This window comes from Cygnus olor, chromosome Z (assembly GCF_009769625.2).
Source record: "Cygnus olor isolate bCygOlo1 chromosome Z, bCygOlo1.pri.v2, whole genome shotgun sequence".
Lineage (NCBI taxonomy): Eukaryota > Metazoa > Chordata > Aves > Anseriformes > Anatidae > Cygnus > Cygnus olor.
In genome coordinates, this window is record NC_049198.1 from 42,401,378 (window position 1) to 42,419,796 (window position 18,419).

At 42.7% G+C, this 18,419-nt stretch overlaps 1 protein-coding gene across 7 annotated transcripts in view; it reads left to right on the forward strand.

Moving 5' to 3' along the window:
• The first annotated feature begins 252 nt into the window (after positions 1-252).
• The window catches only part of NTRK2 (neurotrophic receptor tyrosine kinase 2), a 201,303-nt gene continuing 183,136 nt past the window's right edge, over positions 253-18,419 (forward strand). For all 7 annotated transcript variants that reach the window (XM_040540792.1, XM_040540793.1, XM_040540794.1 and 4 more), the window contains exon 1: positions 253-1,221. In XM_040540792.1, coding sequence (XP_040396726.1) covers positions 1,001-1,221 — 221 coding nt within the window. In that variant the 5' untranslated portion in view covers positions 253-1,000. The remainder of the gene's footprint in view (positions 1,222-18,419) is intronic.

Below are 18,419 nucleotides of genomic sequence, written 5' to 3' on the forward strand. Positions count from 1 at the left end.
GTCCTCAGCCTCGCGGGGGTCTTAGAGCGACCCCCTTTATCGCCCCACCGAGAGGGGTGCCGCCGTCCCCCGCCCTGGAGGGGATGCCCGGTACCCCTCGGCGAGGTGTCCCGGGGCACAAGGGGCCGCGGAGCGGAGCCCCCACGGCGCCCGGCGGAGCGGGGAGCGCGCACCGACGGCGGGGCGCTCCCCACCCGCGGGGGTGTGCGTACGTGTGCGCGACTGTCCGTGTGCGTGTGTACGCGTGTGCGAGTCTGTGTTTATGTGCGTGCGTGAGTGAAGGCTCAGGCGCAGACTGCCTATTGGTATCTAATCTTCGGCACCCTCCCTTCTCTCCCTCCTCTCCACCCCCCCTCCTCCCTCCTCTGTCGCTTTTTTTTTTTTTTTTTTTTTTTTTTTTTTTGATTTCAGGCTCATTTTGTGGAGTTTCTGCCCCTCTCTGCGTCAGCCACACGTCACTTTGCCGGCAGCTCCCCGGCTTGGGCTGGAGCAGGAGCCGGGGCTGCTTTATTATCAGCTGGAGGGAGGAGGAGACGGTGCGTAAAGCGGCGAGCACGGCGCCCCGAGCCCCGCCGCCGCCGCCGCCGCGGGCTGCGCCCTCCCTCCCCGCCCTCCCTCCCTCTTTCCCTCCCTCCCTGTCTCTGTCCCTCCCTCCCTCCTTCTCTCCATCCCTCCCGCGGGCAGCGGCCGCCCGAGCCCCCGCAGGTAGGAGCGCAGCCTCCGCCACCTGCCCCTGCCGCTCCGCGCGTTTTGCAGCATCATCGGGAGCCGCCGCGGGGGCAGGCGGCGCCGCTGCCCACCCGCGGGGCCGGGGCAGGTGCCGAGCCGTGCCGGCTCCCTCCTGGGTCCCGCCGCCCCTCGTAGCCCCCGGTCGGGCACGGCGGCGGCTGCGGCTGCGGCGCGCCCATGTGAGCCCCGGCCGCGTGGTGCCGGCCCGCGGCGCGGAAGGCTGCGCACCCTCCGCAGCATCCCGAGGAGGCCGTCGGGCAGCGCTGGGGTGATGGGGGGAGGCACGGTGTCCAGCAGGCGGAGGCCGGGCCCCGGCCTGGCGAGGCTGTGGGGCTTGTGCTGCCTGGTGCTGGGCTGCTGGCGGGGCGCTCTGGGCTGCCCTGCGTCCTGCCGCTGCAGCTCCTGGCGGATCTGGTGCGCCGAGCCGGTGCCGGGCATCTCCTCCTTCCCCGTGCCGCAGCGGAGCGCCGAGGGCGACAATGTCACCGAGATGTGAGTACGGCCCGGCCGGAATGGGGGGCTGCTGGCCGGGGGGGGCGGCGGGCAGCTTCCCTGCGAGGGAGCGCACTCGCTCCGCGGGCAGCCGGGGGCCAGAGAGCGCGGCCGTGATTTAGCCCCATCTCCGTGGGCTCGGCCTCACGGAGATGCCCTTGCGAGGCCGGCGTGACGACCCATCCCGCCGGCCCCCGGTGCGGCTTCCCGGGAGCGCGGGGAGGGCGCGGGGGTCGCCACCGGTCGCGGAGCATCCGCGGGGCGGGCGCTAGGCTGCGGCCCCCGGCCCCTGCCTCACCTCTGCGGCGGCAGCGGGTTTTTAATTAGTCCATCGATTTCAGTTTCACGGCCACGGTTTATTCCTGCGGGCTTCGATGGGTGGCTTTCACCCCCGTCACTGGTCTCTCCTTTTTTTCAATTCCCTTTTTCAACTGGAAAAAAAAAAAAGGAATGAAAAAGAGAAAGGTAGGGATGTGGCACATTCTGATGGAAGGGAAAGGGAGAGCAAACTATCTTCCCTGCCCTGGCCATAGGCATGCAAGCCTGCTTTGCCCTTCTCCATAAGGTGGCTTGAAGGAGAAAATGCTGAGCCCGTGGGGGAATGAGACTTGTGCTCTCAGAGTGTTGGAGGATTAGGAAACCCTCACTATTAGCGAGGAAGGTGCAAAAAGTTTTTTGCTTTTTTCTCTCACACTTGTGTTTTTTCCATCCTTGTTTGCCTGCAGTTGATAGTCGGTGAGGGAGTTGTGTAGTGATTCATGTTCAATCCTACATCCTTTAACAGCCTCTGTACTCTGTGGCATCCACATAGGTTGCCTGAGAAAAGGTGCAAAGACTCTTGCTGATCAAAAATTTCAGCTACTGGGCATACAGGACCTGGAGAAAAAGCCTTCTAAAGCTGTTTTGTCTGTCTTCCCCAGCCCCTGCTGTTTCTGGATTGTTACCCACAACATTTCTATTGTAAAAAAATCCAGAATATTTTTGCCCCAAATCCATACAGATTTCTCACTGTTTAATTTCTATTTCCTTCTCCTCTATCCTCTTCTTCTATTTCCTTCTCCTCTTTCATCTTTCTTTAGAAACAATACAAAAATGCCATGAAATATTGTGTGATATTAGGTTAATTCTAGAACCTCTGGGCTATCTTTCTGCAGTTTGTTGTACTCAGCTTGCTGCATTTCCCTGTGTGTGCCTGGCAAAAAAACTGGCGAAAAAGCTGGTGGCATTCATTTCTACTACTCACATACAGCCTACATTTGGCAGATTTTTTGGACCTATGAGAATGGAACAACCTTTCTGAGTTGTTACGGCAGTTATTGTTTCAGATGTTTGTTTAATATTCTGTGGATTGCTTCATTAAAAAGAATTGCTTCAAGCTATGCATCTCTGCTCATCTTCATAGGCTTTGCTAGCCTTATTATCTGGTACTTCCAATTTGGAGGTAATGCAGCAATTTCCTCCTAGAATTTAAACCGTTTAAAAGGCCAGAGGAATAAATGCATATGTAAATATACACTCCAGCCACAATCAACTTAAAACATGTCTAGTCATTTTGGATTGGTGCCTTTCGTTTTCATTCTGCCCTATGTTTTTGTCAGCATCGCTGTCTTTACAGTACTTCTCAATTTTTACTGTATCATTCTGTGACATTGCATGTTGTTGTGTTTGGTGTTCTAAAAATAATTTTGAGTCATGGATTTCTCAGGAGATGCTCTTGCATATATTTAAGATGGTCTTTTCTAGCGTACTTTTGACATAAAACGTGAAGGCCCTTTAATTTGCAGACATAAATTAAAAGTTGGACTGCAGTAACTGTCACATTATTTCATTGCGGGAACTTAGCAGGCAGTGAGTATGTAAAGAAGCAGTTCTTCCATGGCATATAAAGATCACGAAGACATGCTTTTAACACTACATCTTTCTTTATTCTATCTAAGAAACCAGTTTAAGAGGCTGAATCTTTGCATTTTACTTAGGAAGCTTCAGGCCTGATTTTTCTTTTATGTGCTCTGTAGATACAGGAACACAATTCTGTTGGTTTCTGGTGGAATTACTCTCGGTATAAATGAGAGTGAGAAGAGCATAAGACACTTATTTCTAGTAATTTATTCCCTTGCATTTCCTGCATGCCTGTTGAGACCAATCCTTCATTTATTGCTTATCCCCTCCTCTTGACTGGAGAGGATCCTGTGATCCTAGGCAAAACATCTACTGACTCCAAGGGCACATGAGATGAGTAAAGATCCTCACCTGGGCTGTGTGTGGTGGGATTTCTGTGGTAACTGAACAGGCAGGGTGGGCATGCGGCAACCATGGTTGTTGGCTGTGAGCTGGGTGGATGGCTCTGAGCAGGCAGGATGCAAGTGGGCAGCAAGGGTTTCCCCTTGGCTCTGAGAGGTGGGAGAGAGCCGGCGTGATGCTGGTGGCAATAACAGACCTGCAGTCCCATGCATTGGGCAGCCTCCACTGCCTGGTACATGGGAGCTTCTGCACTATTTTGGCCCACAATGTAAATGGTGGTTTAGAGCTTAATAAATCCTCTCTTCCCAGTCCAGCTATTACTTTATTTCTGGTAGGATCTGCATCCAAATCTACAGAAATCAGCAGAAAGACTTCCAGAGCACTCTTGCATTAGCCCTGTGAGGCCCAGCTGCTGAAACTTGGTGTGGGAGGGCATAGGAGTATTTCTGCCTGGTGCTTTTCTTAGTCATCTTCCTCATTCTTTCCCTTCCTTGTTATTTTGCACAGTTTTCTCATTCTGGTGAATAAAAGGCAGATTAATGAAAATCCCTGTCTCTAGTGAGATTTTAGATTTGTACAGTTAGTTAGGGTGCTGACATGGGCTGGCCTTGATCTGGAAAGCATGTGCCAGTGCTAAAATCGCTTATCATAACAGAGCTCAATTGTAATAACTGTTTGGTACTAGTGATGCTATTAGAGATAAATGGAACTCCATAGCAAGGCCCTGCATTAAAGTCATGGTTATCAGTCATTGAGGCTCACACTAAGAGCTAAGGAGCAAGAGTGGTGAGAGCAAAATGAGTATATAAGCATTGTTAAATCCAGGCACTATGGCAAGTAAGTAGTTCTTAGTGAGATCACTTGAGCAAGAATATTAATAGGGTAGTAAATGAGTCACTTCAAAAATGTTCAGGACTTTTTGTAAAAGGACTGGTCTAATACTTTCTCATTGAATAAAATGTATTGTTAGTATATCTCTGTGTCTATGACACTTCATAGACCTTGATTTCAAAGTGTCTTCTTGCACTGTTAGTATATTCCTGGCATAGTTTTTCAGCTCTGGTATCAAGTCATTAGTATGTTGACTTATGTTTATTCAGGTGAAGGGGGTTTGAAATTAATGAGCGTATTTCAGGAAGAACTGCTTGCCAACAAATAGGTGACAGCTCTTGCCTAGTAAAAGAGAGAGGTGATTGTGTATTGCGTACGTTTCAAAACCACAAAGTAAATTACTAATGCAGTTATATAAAGCACTCTAGAATTGTTAATAAATAAGACAGGATAAGTAATTTATAGAGTAAATTATTTAACAAGTCATGTGAGCTTGCTCTAAAAAAAAAAGGCATGTTGAAATTCATATGAAGATCAACGCTGTTGGTATTTTGGTTCTCTTTCATTTTAGATTTCTAGGCTGTTGTAGATTAAATATAGTGTAAAACTATCTTCAAGGCTTCTCAACCCCCAGCCCCTTCTTCTTCAAAGGAACTTTAGACTCTGCAGCAATACATGGCTTGGCTGGTTTGCAAAGCTATTTCTGGTGACTTGGAATTATATAGTAAAATACAAGGCATGAGGCTACAAATTATTAAAGGGGGTAGGGGCAGTGGTGATAAAAAAGCTCATTTTAAGAATTTATCTTATTTGTCTTTTTTTTTTCTTTTTTTTTTTTTTTCCTTTCTATCTACTTTTAAAGATCTGGGTAGCAGGTTAAGGTGAGTTGAAAGTAAGCGTTAGAAAATTATATATATATATATATTTTAATTTCCAGGCTTTAAAAATACTTCAGACGTCACAAAATAAAGGATTTTGTATATGCTGGATGTTTTTGCTCCCAGTGATCTTCATTATGCCTTGTTTTAGTCCTCGTCCTTCCAGTTGGTAAGGACTGATGGGCTCCTCGGGGGCTGACAGGGGCTGTCTCCGGCAGGCTGGGGTGAACCAGCTTTTCCTGGAGGAACGCAGCATCCTTCAGGCGGTGCTCAGTGTTGTGTAGGAGTGGACTGGCAAAACACTGCCTCTTGTTCTATGTCTTTGGTCACTTGAGTTTTAAGAGAGGGTTGGGATTTATATATGAAAATGAAGGCCGTTTGTAAGAATTTGAGGCTTTGGTGTTAGATATGTTGTTTTCAAGAAACTTGTGCTTCCTTCCCTACTAACAAGAAAACAGAGGGTTGGGCAGTCCACCCTGCAATATCTTTAGGATGACATCTTCTGGATTTCTCTCTCTTTTTTTTTTTTTTTTTTTAATTCCAGAAGTGTAAGGGAGAAGGCAGCTTAGTAAGATTCTAGACCTCAAATCACGGTAAAATAAAAGCTTTTACATAACTAAACAAGAGCCTTATTTCTCCATTTTGGATTTTGCTTTCAAGTAAGAGGGAAAAAAAAATGTTCTTTTTGTATTGCAGTTCCCTCTTTCCCCTGTTTGTCATCTCTCACTGCAGCAATGTCTAACAACACGTCAGTGAAGTTGGCTAGCAGAATATCCTTGCCCAAGCTGGATGAGCGTAGCCAGTAATGAAGAGTAATAAATGATGAAAAATGAAGCAGAGAACTCTAGAAACCCTAAAAACCCTCTCAGTGCTTATTGATGTTAAATGTATATTTAGCTTGTTATGCCTGAAAAGCCTCTCTTTGAAAACCGTCCTTTAAAAAGTGGAGCACTGATTGTATTAATTCATCATTTATGTGCATTTCAAATGGAGAAATAAATTAGTAGAGGTTTGAAAGCCATATGCCTGTACTGCTCTGTTACTGCACGCTGTGTTTGCTAAGATCTTTTTATACAAATGTATGTAGGCACAGAGCTGCTATTGAAATAAAATATATTGGGCATACACCTTAATTCAATTTTTGATTGTGAACCTGTATTTTCAGAAACCACACAAAGCAAACCAAGCTTAAACCCCACTGAAATATGTATACAGAGATATTGTTTCTTATATAGCTACTATTAACATAACATTGAAGAACCATAATGCACTTATGGGAAAGGAGCCATGCCATGGAAATTTTGTTGTGAATATGCAATTTTTTAAAATATTCCTGGAAGAAAACAAACTGCACTGAATGTTGATTATTGACAGAAGTTATAGCTGAAACTGTTAAACATATTTCGTAGCAATTCAGCTGTTCTTGTTTCTGGCATGGGTTGTCATTGGTAGGATATGTTCTTGAAGATCGGGTTTCAGGTCAATATTTTTGGTTCCTTGTCAAGGCCTCAAGAAATGAGACTTTTTGCAGAATTAAGTAGAGCAAGACAGGCCCAAGGCCCAAGGCATTTTTAGAGGCATTTTAAAAGATTGTAATCTTTGAACAGTGTGACTCGAACCAGCCTTTTGCTAAGCCTCCTGATCATGACCCAGCAAGGTCCTTTCACTTGATGCCTTTTATTTTAGGGGAAAATTGAGGTTCGCTTTCTGAACTCGTTAAAGTCAATGGCAAAACTTGACAGAGTTGGCATTTCACCAATGCAAAGTAGTTTAGAGGACATAACTAAGGCATGAAAATAACCGGTTCAAATATTTTCCTGCCTGATTTACTTTTGGAAGAGAAGTGGCCTGTTGCTCCATTGCTTGATGTATGCTTGTCTGGAAGTTTTCTTGGCTTCCCTGCATTTTCCTACTGTGTGAAGACTACATATGTTGAGTCAACAGGAAGTTGAGAATGAGTATTTTAGAGAGTTTTTTTTCAAAATTGTACTAATTCCATATTGAACTGAACCTGCACAGTACTCCCTCATGCAAAAGAGTGGCAGCTACAGTCGCTACAAAAGCTTATACCGGCTCCACAGAGAATACATGGTCCACTATATACATCTGCCTGATGTTTAAATAGAAGAAGGACAATGTCTTAATCAAAGTTAGCCCATTGCTGAAACATTAAAACAGTGAAATGGTGACACATCTGGGCTTCCTGTGGAAGAGTCCCATGATGGACCTCTATTTGGGGCCAGGCGAGTTATCCGTTTTACCTTGTGGTTTGGCTGTTGGGACAAAAGAAATCTCCCAGTCTTAGATTTAAATGAATTTATTTTTACCTTTTTTGTTTTTGAACCATACATATAAAAATAATTAGGGCCATATTCAGCAGATACTCTGTGAAATGCATATTACACAATCGGATGCTGTATCCCACATGAAGCGTGCATAGGACGTGACTTTTCCCATTCTTTTGCAACAACTGTCTGATTTTCTAAATGCCAGACGGCACAGCGAGCATGTGCAGATAAATCAAGTGCGCAGAGTGGGCATGTCAGACTTATGGGCATGCACTGGGAGACTTCACAGCATGTGCTGCAAGTGTCACGCACTGGACTTGCTCAGCATGTCTGGGACTGTCCCAGGCCTCAGCATTGAAAATCTGGCAACTCCTTTCAGACTGTGCGGCAAAGGCACTTAAAGCAGCTGGCTTCTCTCCTGCCAGCAACGGAGAGCCCGCTTCTTCCAGGAAGTGATTCAGGAGGCTAAATTAGATTCCTACTGCGAATTACCTGATGGAGGCCCCCCCTTTCACTCTCAGTAAGAAAACCTGGGGGACTTAGTTCAGTAAGGTGAGCGGAAATGCAAAAGCTTTCCTCCAGTGAGCAGTGTTAGGCTGTGGAGTGAGTTGTTTGTGCAGTCCAAGCAAACCTCTTCAGTAGAACACGTTGGGGCTGTCTCGGCTCGAAGCAGAGTGTTGGTCAGAACCTGGGTCTTGCACATCAGCATCACAACTGCTGTCCTGTGTGGCATACAGATGTGGATTTGCCTTGATTCTTCCTGTCTGAGTCGCCTTACTTGGCCTGGAGTGTTTAAATGTACTTCTGAGCCAGAGAGCGGGACAGCCTGTTTAGCTAAGCGACCATGACGCTCGTTTGTGCAGTGAGATGTCTGGGTTCTGCTCTCCTGAGTGTTCAGTGATGGAAGAAATGAGAGCCACATGAACAGGTAGGGTTGAGGCAGCCCTCTCTCAGAGTGCTTTATGGTGCTTTATGGTGTCTTTTGAGACACCGGGGTCACATTCCCTCAGGAAGAGGTGAGAATTGAACCTGGTACTCTTGGACCATGGTGAACAGCTGTATTCAGCATTTCTCACAAGCCTGTGGTCTTCTACCTCACGCAGAGAGGCTTTTATTTTTATTTTTAAATCAGTGGAACCTATTTGGTGAATATGGGTCTAGTTTTGGAAGGTGAGATTGCATTTTGTTTTGGGTAGGCAGGTGAACAGGCTACTGCTTATTCATCTCCTATTTCTCCCTCCAGACTTGCATCTTCCTAATTTCTAAAAACTGTTTTTGGAACTCATTATGCATACAATGATCTTCACCTGGTAAACACACGTACAGTTCTGTCCTGCTGGGAGCTGTTCTGTTGACTTCAGTGGGAGTAAGTAGTGTACTTAGGCTTATGCTGAAGTATTTTACAGTTTATAGTGGAAGGAATTTAAGTATCTCTTCAATATTGTGTATTGCATACATACTGACACGTACACAAAACTTCAAACTTTTCAGGTCAGATGCACATAGATTTACAAACATTTTCATTTGGCACAAATCTCAAACCTGCATGTGATATTTTTTTTTTTGTTCAGCTCTGGACATCACTGCAGATCCTCTGGACCATGTTTATGTTCAGTAGCTGTCTTGTTGCTTTTGTCATCTGGGGGATGTGGACTTAGGTGTCACAGCTGCAGAAATAGATACCCCTTGTCTTGGAGTTGGGAGTGGGTGGAAGAAAGATTATGTTGATCTTCCCTGCCCTGAACATTTTTCCCAACCCTCCATGGCATTCCTGTTTGCATGAAGATGGGGCACTTGTTCCTTCTGCTTTCTTGGTCTGGTTGTATGAACAGTTTTTGCCTGCTGTAGAGCACTTCCGGATCTTCATATGACTTTTAATGGGCAATTTACCATAAAGCAGTTTTGCTCTTCACAGTGGGTGTCTGAATTGAAAGGCTTAGGAGATGAGAGACCTACAGAATTGGAGATACCATTGAAATATCTGCCCTATGTTGTGTAGTTGCACTTCATATATTGTGGGGATTGGTTAAGTTGCAAAAGGTATGTAAACTGAAGGAGTGCTGAAAGGTGGGTGCAGCAGAGTGGTTTGGTTACAAGAGCCTTAAGGATAAACAGCTTGGCAGATGAGAAAAATATTACTCTACTCTTAAGCAGTGGCAGGGGCAAAAGCTGTGAAGGTAACTGAAGAATGCTGTGAAGTTAGTAGTGGAGAAAGAGAAGGTGAGTTTGTAGAAACGGTGAAATAGTTTGAAGACCACTATAGCAAAAAAAAACCAAACAGATCACCTTCTGAAAGAGATATATGCAGGGTGAGAGTATAGTTTGAAGGTAAAATAGTAGAGAAGCTGGTCAAAGACTAAAAATGTGTTAAAATGGAAAATTGTCACTTACAAAAGAGTAGATTTTCCTAAAGTATAACAATAAAGATGTCCATGAACGCATTTTAAGTTGATCTCACTTTTGAAAAGGCAATATGTATATGTCAAGCAGCAGAATGAAGAGCAATACAAATAGAAACCTGAAGAAAAGGCACAGAACATGGGTCTGCATGTACCGTTGCATGGGAAGATTTCCCCCAAATCATATTGGCCAAGTACATGAACATGGAAGGTTATCGAAAAAGTGGCAGCAATGTGCTAGTGAGCATGAGTATTAGAAATACTTTGGATACTGACAAATGCTCAGAAAGTGTAAAAAACACATGATTATGCTAATATATTCAGTGCAAGTAAGAAACTACTTACATTAAGCGAAGAGCAGGATTCCTCGAGTGAAGAGAAAGCGGTGTTTTTAGGAATGCTAATGGAAGAAGCTATAAATTCAGTAGATTGGCCAATTAAGTGAAGAGAAATGGACAGGACAGAGAATAGAATGAAAATAAATGTGATAAAAGAAAGAGAAATAGGAAACCATAAATGTGGAATAGCAAAAAGTGCCCCTGGAAGATTGTGGCAGAGAAGTAATTTGAATGCTGTTGAAATGTTCTCTGTGAAATGCATTGGCTAAATACAAACAGTAAGATTGATGTTGACGTACAGAAGGTGGCAACCTGTTTTGAGCCTAGAAGAGGGAGGTAAACATCAAGTAAGTTGGTATAATGGAAATTCAGAAAGACAACCTGTATCTCTTTTGAAAGGGAAAAGGGGTTGCAGACAAAAAGAAGAGAGATTATAACTGTATATAGATTCTCAAAATTTAAAATCAGAGCAAGGACAATTTTTTGGGGGGCTTATGGAAAGGGGAATATTGTTTGAGATGTCAGGAGTCAAATTATTCAGCAAATTTAAAGCATTAACAGGATACAGGTGGATTTTCCTGAATAGATGGCTTCAAGTTCTGTAGTTTCACTTCATCATTTGGAAGTACTACCTTTTGATCTGTATTTGGTGCAAGATGTATTGCACACAGTGAGTGGTACAATGGAAAGCATACCAGGTATGGTCATATGTCTTGATGATCCGGTGAATATCAGAAAAGATTGAACAGAATATGTGACATTTCAAGAGCCAGTAATTTAAAATTGAATAAAGCCAAGTGTCAAACAGTGGAAATAATATATGTGGGAGGACGACTGACCTCAGAGGGAATTTCAGAGGGACTTTCTTATGTTGAATTAAAAAGACGCGGGGAATACTGAACACGTCAAAACTTGAAGACAGGAAAAGGACCTGAACTGTTGTGAAGCAGACTGATTTATGTCAACAAGTACTTATCTAACTGAAGGGTGTGCAACTTACTTAAGACATCCCTCCACAAAGTCACTGCCTGAGCTTGGATGCCTGGGAAGAAAAGAATTCAAAGGTTTTGACATCAACCAAAATGCTTTAATGTTTTCATTCACTGAGAGAACTAAGAAGACACATCTAAAGGATGGTTAGGAGCAATCTTACTGTGCTGTTACGGAATGATGTTTTTCCATTTTCATTTTGCATCCAGGCCAGTAACAGCTAGGGAGGTAGTGTGTACAAGTGCTGAAAAAGAGAGCAATTGTGTTACTATTCTTTGAAAAGTCACGACAGTAGGTGATTTTGTGGGAAAATGAATTGTCACATATATTTGTTTGCATTTATATGTCCCTTCAAGATGCTTTTTCTTACTATCAAGTCAAAAAAGAAGAAGAAAAAAAAAGGTTTACTCTTATGTGTGTTCCCTTTAGAGAGCTAATAAAGAACCACATTCACTACTCTTCTTCTGTGTGTTTATATGTGTTATTTTTAGTGTACATGTTATAAAGGACCTGTATAGCAGTTTAAGCCTCTTCTTGACAGTCTGCAGAGACGATTTCTTGTGCAGTAGGTAAAATGTACTTTGCAGATAAGTATAAAGTCAGTGATTAAGATATGCTTTTTGATTTAATAGCTTATTGTTTGTCCAGTTTGATACTTCTTTCTGAGTATATCAACAAATACCAGCATTTACAAAACATCTTTGCTAAGGATAAGCTAGACTGTAGTTGTCAACTGACCTCGAGAAATGTCAAAAATTGATGCCTTGGTGAAATATCAACTGTATGAACTTCATGGAGCTCAGCGGGGAGGACAGGTCTCTGAATAGTGATCCTGATGGAGAAAATAGTTAAATAAGCTCTGCATTCATTTTGGGGAAAGTAGTTCTGAATGTGGAGCTTGTCAAGGGCATGAATCTTAAATCTGGATAGCTGCATGAAGTGTCTTGAGAGTTGGCTAGATTTGGTAGTATGCTATTTGAAGAGAAGAAAACAAACACCTTGAAGCCAAACCAGAGACATAAGTAAGCCCAAGGGTGCATTATGTTTCATTTTCCTTACCTCTAAATATAGTAACTGTTTCCTTAAACTCTGCATTGCAGACATATTCATTTATTTTTACTTTTGCCTTCATGTTTGCATTCTGTAAAGAGTGAACTAAGGCTGGCTGGTAAACTGTGGGGTTTCCATTTCCCAAGCAGTTGTAGTCATAAGCAAGAGTATGGATCCGCCCCTGCAGCACCAGAACCAGACTGAGATCACCACTGTATTCTTCCTTTCTCCTACTTTAAGTTGGTGAAATGACACTAATTGTTCAGGATATCAGGAGAGATTGGAGAAGTAATTCCCAATGGCAACTGCTTGCTACTTGTTGGATACTACTGATCGGATAATCATAGTATTTTGGCATGGAGCAAATGTGTGAGTGCCGCTGTCTCCTGGCAGGTGGTGCAGCCACATGTCCAGAACAAGGAATTCTTCAAGCTAACTGTTCTCACTGACCTTCGCCATGAGACATCTAGTTTGGATAGCCCCTAACAGTGTGTTATCTGAATGTGGGATATGTGGAGTGAAGAGGTTGTGTGTATGCCTCTCAAAAAATGTGTGTTCCAGTGACTGCCAAGGAAGATCTCAGAGTTAATTCTGTCAGTTCTAGAGTGCCTGTGCTGGCATGTGGAGAGCTACCTCCTTTAGGGCTACTAAGATGGTGAAGGGCCTAGACGGGAAGACATATGAGGAGCATCTGAGGTGCCTTGGTTTGCTCAGCCCAGAGCAGAGGAGGCTGAGGGGAGGTCTCATGGTGGCCTGCAGCTCCCTTACAAGGGGAGCTGACGGGCAGGTGCTGAGCTCTGCTCTCTGGGGACTGCGACAGGACCCGGGGGAACAGCATGGAGCTGGGACAGGGGAAGTCAGGCTGGGTGCTAGGGAAAGGTTCCACCCACAGAGAGGGTGGTTAGGCACTGGGACAGGCTCCCCAGGACAGTGGTCACAGCACCGAGCCTGCCAGAGCTTAAGAAGCATTTGGACTGTGCTCTAAGTCATATGGTCTGAATATTTGGGTAGACCTGTGTGGTGCCAGGAGTGGGACTTGATGATCCTTATTGGTCCCTTCCTACTTGGGATATTCTATGATTCTATGATTTAGTCTTCCCTGGCTAATGGCCAAATACTCTAGATGAGAAGAAAAATTACCTTAAAGGATGACTTAAGGAACCTGGGATAGTGGCAATTGATTTTCTACTCTTTGTGGTATACAGGGTGATTCACAGTAAAAACAACAACAACAACAACAACAACAACAATAACAACAATAACAAAAAAAACAGTACTTGCTCACAATTTGTCAGGAGACACCAAAGAGGCAAGGAGTCGAGCACCTGTTTGTACAACTGCTGAATTCTGGGTAAGTCCATGGTGCCAATTGGATGCTGTGCCTCTTTCCTGAGTTAGGATACACTTTTTCAGCTGTCAAAGTTCTGTTTCTTGATATTGGCCTAATGAAATCTGGCACGGATGATACCAGATGAGGACAGCAATACAGAATTAATAATTGGAATAAAATTGAGCCTGTATATCTGTAGAGAAATTTCTTCTTGTAGGTGTCTGTATTACACTCATTGAATGCTGTTAGAGTTTCCCTCCTAGGGGGAGCGTGGTCCTACATATAAAGATTTCTTGCTTGAGTAAAGATTATGTCATTGGTCCCTACATCTGTCTGAAACCTGGCATTCCTGATATGCAGCATTGTATAGCTCTATGCTTCATTTTCAAACTATGCGAGTTCACACCCCTCGAGCATTATTTTAAGTTTGGTTTGAGAGGGGCTGCAAATGAAACCCATTTGAATCTGCCAAGTTTCATCAAGTATTGTGTCAAGCTTACAAAATTTTGCATGATTTTGATGCATAACCATAAATCAGCCCAGGTGTGCCGAAAATGTCTGTAAGTTTTAGCTTGCCTTTTGATGAACTTGGTTTGACATTTGATTTTGTTAGAAAATACAGCACTAGGGAACTTTGCAGTGTTTAATTGTGGATGTTACATACAGCCCTCACAGTAGTGTATACTAAGGACATACATGACCTGTCATTAAATGGTAATTCATCTACTGGCAGTTCAACGTTTGGAGTGTGCTGCCTTCTCCCTAAAGATTAAGTGAAAAAATAACTCAGAGTATAAAGTTTTCCCAAAGTTCAGAAACATTTCATTTCACTAGAGAATGTTTATTAATTTTCAATATTTTTTTTTTCAAATTTTTTTTTTTTCCCAGCTGTATGAACCAGGGGTAAACATATAATTGATTTATTTTTTAGAGTGTTAAGAAAATATGTTTCCCATAAAGGGAGCTTTCTGGCAACAGAATTACTTCTGGAGCTGAATTACAATGTTTGCTTGCATCTATGTTGTCAAGACTAGGGTGCAGTAAATTTTTCCAGCATGAACTTGTAGCTCCAAATGAAATAGTGTACGTTAATGTACATTAGTAAAGAGGAAATAGGGTAAATTAGATAAAATAGGGACACAGAATTCTGCTGACTATTTTTTTTTTTTTTTTCAGGTTAAGGAAGAATGTTTTGAAAGACATTTGAAAGTTAGAGTGAGATACTTTTTTGAGGTTTTAAAGCACAAAAGAAGCTCAGTTGTTCTAAAGTGCAGAATACGCTTTCTTTTTATGCTCTCATAGTTCAGTGGGGTTGCTTTCCCAGCTTTGTACAAACTTAATCTACAGTCTTTCACATATGTAAGGAGCAGAAGACCACCCTCTTAAAAAAGAACATGGAAGAGTTAACTCTTTCACAATGAGATTTTAAATTATCCTTTCAATAATGTTACAGAAACCGTGAAGCATGAGTGCGTGGCATTGTTCAATAGCTGTTGAAGTACGCTGAGATGAACATGTTATTATAGATTGCAGTGTGCAGTCAGTAGGTGTATGATTCTGAATGCCTTTATTAGAATTAATCAGTAGTTTACAAAGAGGAGATGAAATTGATGGTCTAAAAACAAATACTGTTTACTGATGACTCACTGAAGGAGAGACAGAATGCTATAGCATAATCAAGTGAATAGTACTGTAGACAGCTGAGGGTTTGGTTTGAGGTAGTAATTGGTATTTGTGGGCTGCTGTGTGTGATCTGATTGGATGTTATCCAGCCAGGTTTTGGCGGTGCTGCACTTTGCTGTGGTGCACAGGGGGAGCTTCCAAGCCCCTCATGTGACTTCAGCCAGCCATGAGTCAGGATGTTTTTCTTCTGTGCTACGATAAAACCTTCAGTTAAAGAACAGGGTGGATATTCTTAAGGGCAGGCAGGCAAATTACATTTCTCAGTGTCGCCCACTGCAAATCAGAGCTTTTAGAGTATTAATGTTTGATGATAAGTAACATCAAGGTAGAGTAGTTGTGAAGAAGGTAAAAATAGAATTCAGTTAGGGAAGAGGTTTTATTTCAAATGTGCCTCTAAATTAAACAGAAGAACAACTTCCCCTGAAAGTGTAGAGCTAGTCACTGTACTTTCTTCTTTCTTACTGCTATGAAATAGCTGCAAAGGCTTAACTTAAAACAGGCTTGTTAAGCAAGTAAGGAAGCATAAGAGAACCTGCTCATGGTAAATTACATCTGTCCATTCTTCCTGCAAGGATTTTGAACTGTGTGAAATATTCTTTACTGTCATATTCTGGACTGAGAGCGTTTTAACAAATGTATTGCATAGCAGCTATTGTTCTGAGCTAGTTACACTTAGCTGGGTGTAACTGGGTAACCCAGTGTTCTGTGTTCCTACCTGAAGTGCAGTTATGGATAATTGATGGTTCTTTTTGGTTCTTTGGTCTTTTCAGTTAGTGAGAAGGTGGCATCTTAAATCATCCACCACATTCACCATAATTCACCACATTCACTGCAACCATCTCAGAGAAAAGTATGGTTGTCCATTCCACCCCTCCCCCCCCCCCCCCCCCCCCTTATTTTTTTCTTTTAAGGGACACAATAAGAGAAAGATAGAAAAGAGAAAAGACGATACATTTATGTTGCGTCTTCCTTCCAGATGTGATTTTTTTTTTTCTTTTTTTTAGATTCTGTGATCGTGCTCAGATCTTCATTTGATGTAAGCTGTGTTGGTAGCTTCATTGACTTCAGCAGAGCTGAGCTGTTTTACACTGGCTGAGGTTTACCACAGAATGTAATACACTAATATACTTTTATGTGACACTGTAAATTATATCAAAGTTCTGTAGCTCCTCCACTGTAGTGGGAGGTTCTGGGTAAATGTTTCTATGATTAAAATTGCAATGTCAGATTTCGATGTGTAATAACTGTGTTTAAGTAATGGATCTGTGTTATGGCAGTGTATGTCAGAACTCTTCCAATGGCTTAATCTTCAGGTAGTGCAACTGGTTTCTCAGTTTACTTTCTTTTACTTTTCTGAGTCCCTTCTCCCTGTGTTTCTCTGTCCATTTTCCCTTATTCCAGCTCATTTGTGGTTTTCCTATGTCCATCTCATCAGGGTTCTTATCGGTTGAACACTGAAGACAGGATGAAGAAGATATCTTTGTTGACTCTTGAATAGCTGCATTTTAGTGTGATAAGATCCAAGCGACAGAGAAGATGATAATTAAACAATGAGCTGTTCTTTGTGTCAGGTTCAGATACAGCAAATTCATCCACATGCAGGACTCTTGGGTGGGATAGTCTTTAATAAACTACTTTGGTTGGCAAAATACATAAATTTACTGCCCAATAACAATAAAAAAATAAATTAATAAACCCTAAGAGATCAGATTGCTTTTAAAATTCAAAGGAAGCGCGTACTAAATTCAAACTAAGTTACTGTCTTGTGATGGCTCTTATTCTTATCCTATGAAGATCTGCAGAGCTGTCAGTGTCATATGATGCAGGGGTAATGTGTTTTGTCCAGTGTCATGCATTGGCTTTTTACTGCTTTTCTTTTCTCAAGAGACAATGAATGCCAGTCAGGGAAATTTTTTTGCTTTTCCTGGCACTTGGAGAGAGTGTAGCCCAAGTCACCTTTGCAACTTGGAATTGGCCCAGCCCAGCTCTTGGGATTCTCAATCTTCTGTTGGGATGTGGGCGCACAGTTTCTTTTATGTACTAGTTGAAATACATTAGTTTTTTTGTGGGAAAGCAATCCACCTTCCTTTCTAATTCACCAGAATTCTCTTTGAATATGATAAATGCTTAGAGTGAAAACAAGTTTTATTCTAGCAAAGAAAACTCCCCCTTTTTAGGAAAACCTGTGGCTTAATTATTTCTGGATGCTTCTGAAAGTACAAGTACATCTGTACGTTTGTGAGTGGAGTTATCTATTGAAATGCATGGACTCTTTAGCAAGGTGATTTCTTACATCAAGCTTACTTTTCAGCCCATAATGTTTAGCTGAGTTGCAGTTTCTGCTTATTCCTTCTTCCTAGACAGCATGATTTGCACTGTGATTTTTTTTTTCTTGCTGCAGTAGAGGTAACAGATTATATCATTCCCCATGCAACTTTTTCATTTCCACTCCACAGGATGCCACTGGTCATTTGTAGATCTCACATGGTAATAATGCAAAGGACCAGCCTGCATGCCCACATCCTTTTCGGGCTTAGGCCCAAAGGATATTCTTTTTATGTGAGTGGATTCACAGTGCTTTGTTCTACTATGATAGTTTCTCTTCTCTTAAATTCCACTTGCATATGTAGTTCCATGAAGTGCATCCACCATTGTCTCTGTTTTCCTATTGCTACACCTTGTAAATAGAACTCAGACTGCTTTGGTGCTGAGAGGAAATCAGTTTAACAAGTAATTAGGCTAACAACATGAGAGAAGGGCAGTCCACCCCAAATGTAAGTGGGAGTAACTCCACTGCCACCATTAAGACTGACTCTTTTACTGTTGTAAAATCCATGATGTAGGGAAGCAGTGTCATGGAAAACAGTAGCACGGTAATGCAGCTTTTTTTACTGTGCCTTCAGGGTGACTTCCTTCCTCAATGAGCAAAGCTTCATTTCCCCTGTGTAAAACTCAACTGTTTCTCCTTCAGCCCTGTCCCACAAAGTACCATTTAAACGATGGAGAAGATTTTAAGGATCACGTTTGCATTGCAGATGCTCCAGATAGAGCTTAGTGTCAGTTGTGACAGGGGACCAACCGCTGCCACATTTCAGGCTTCAGTGCTTGCCCCCTGACCAATCAAAGCCATGGAAGGAACCATTTTCATACTTTTCCTGTCTTGCTTTTTC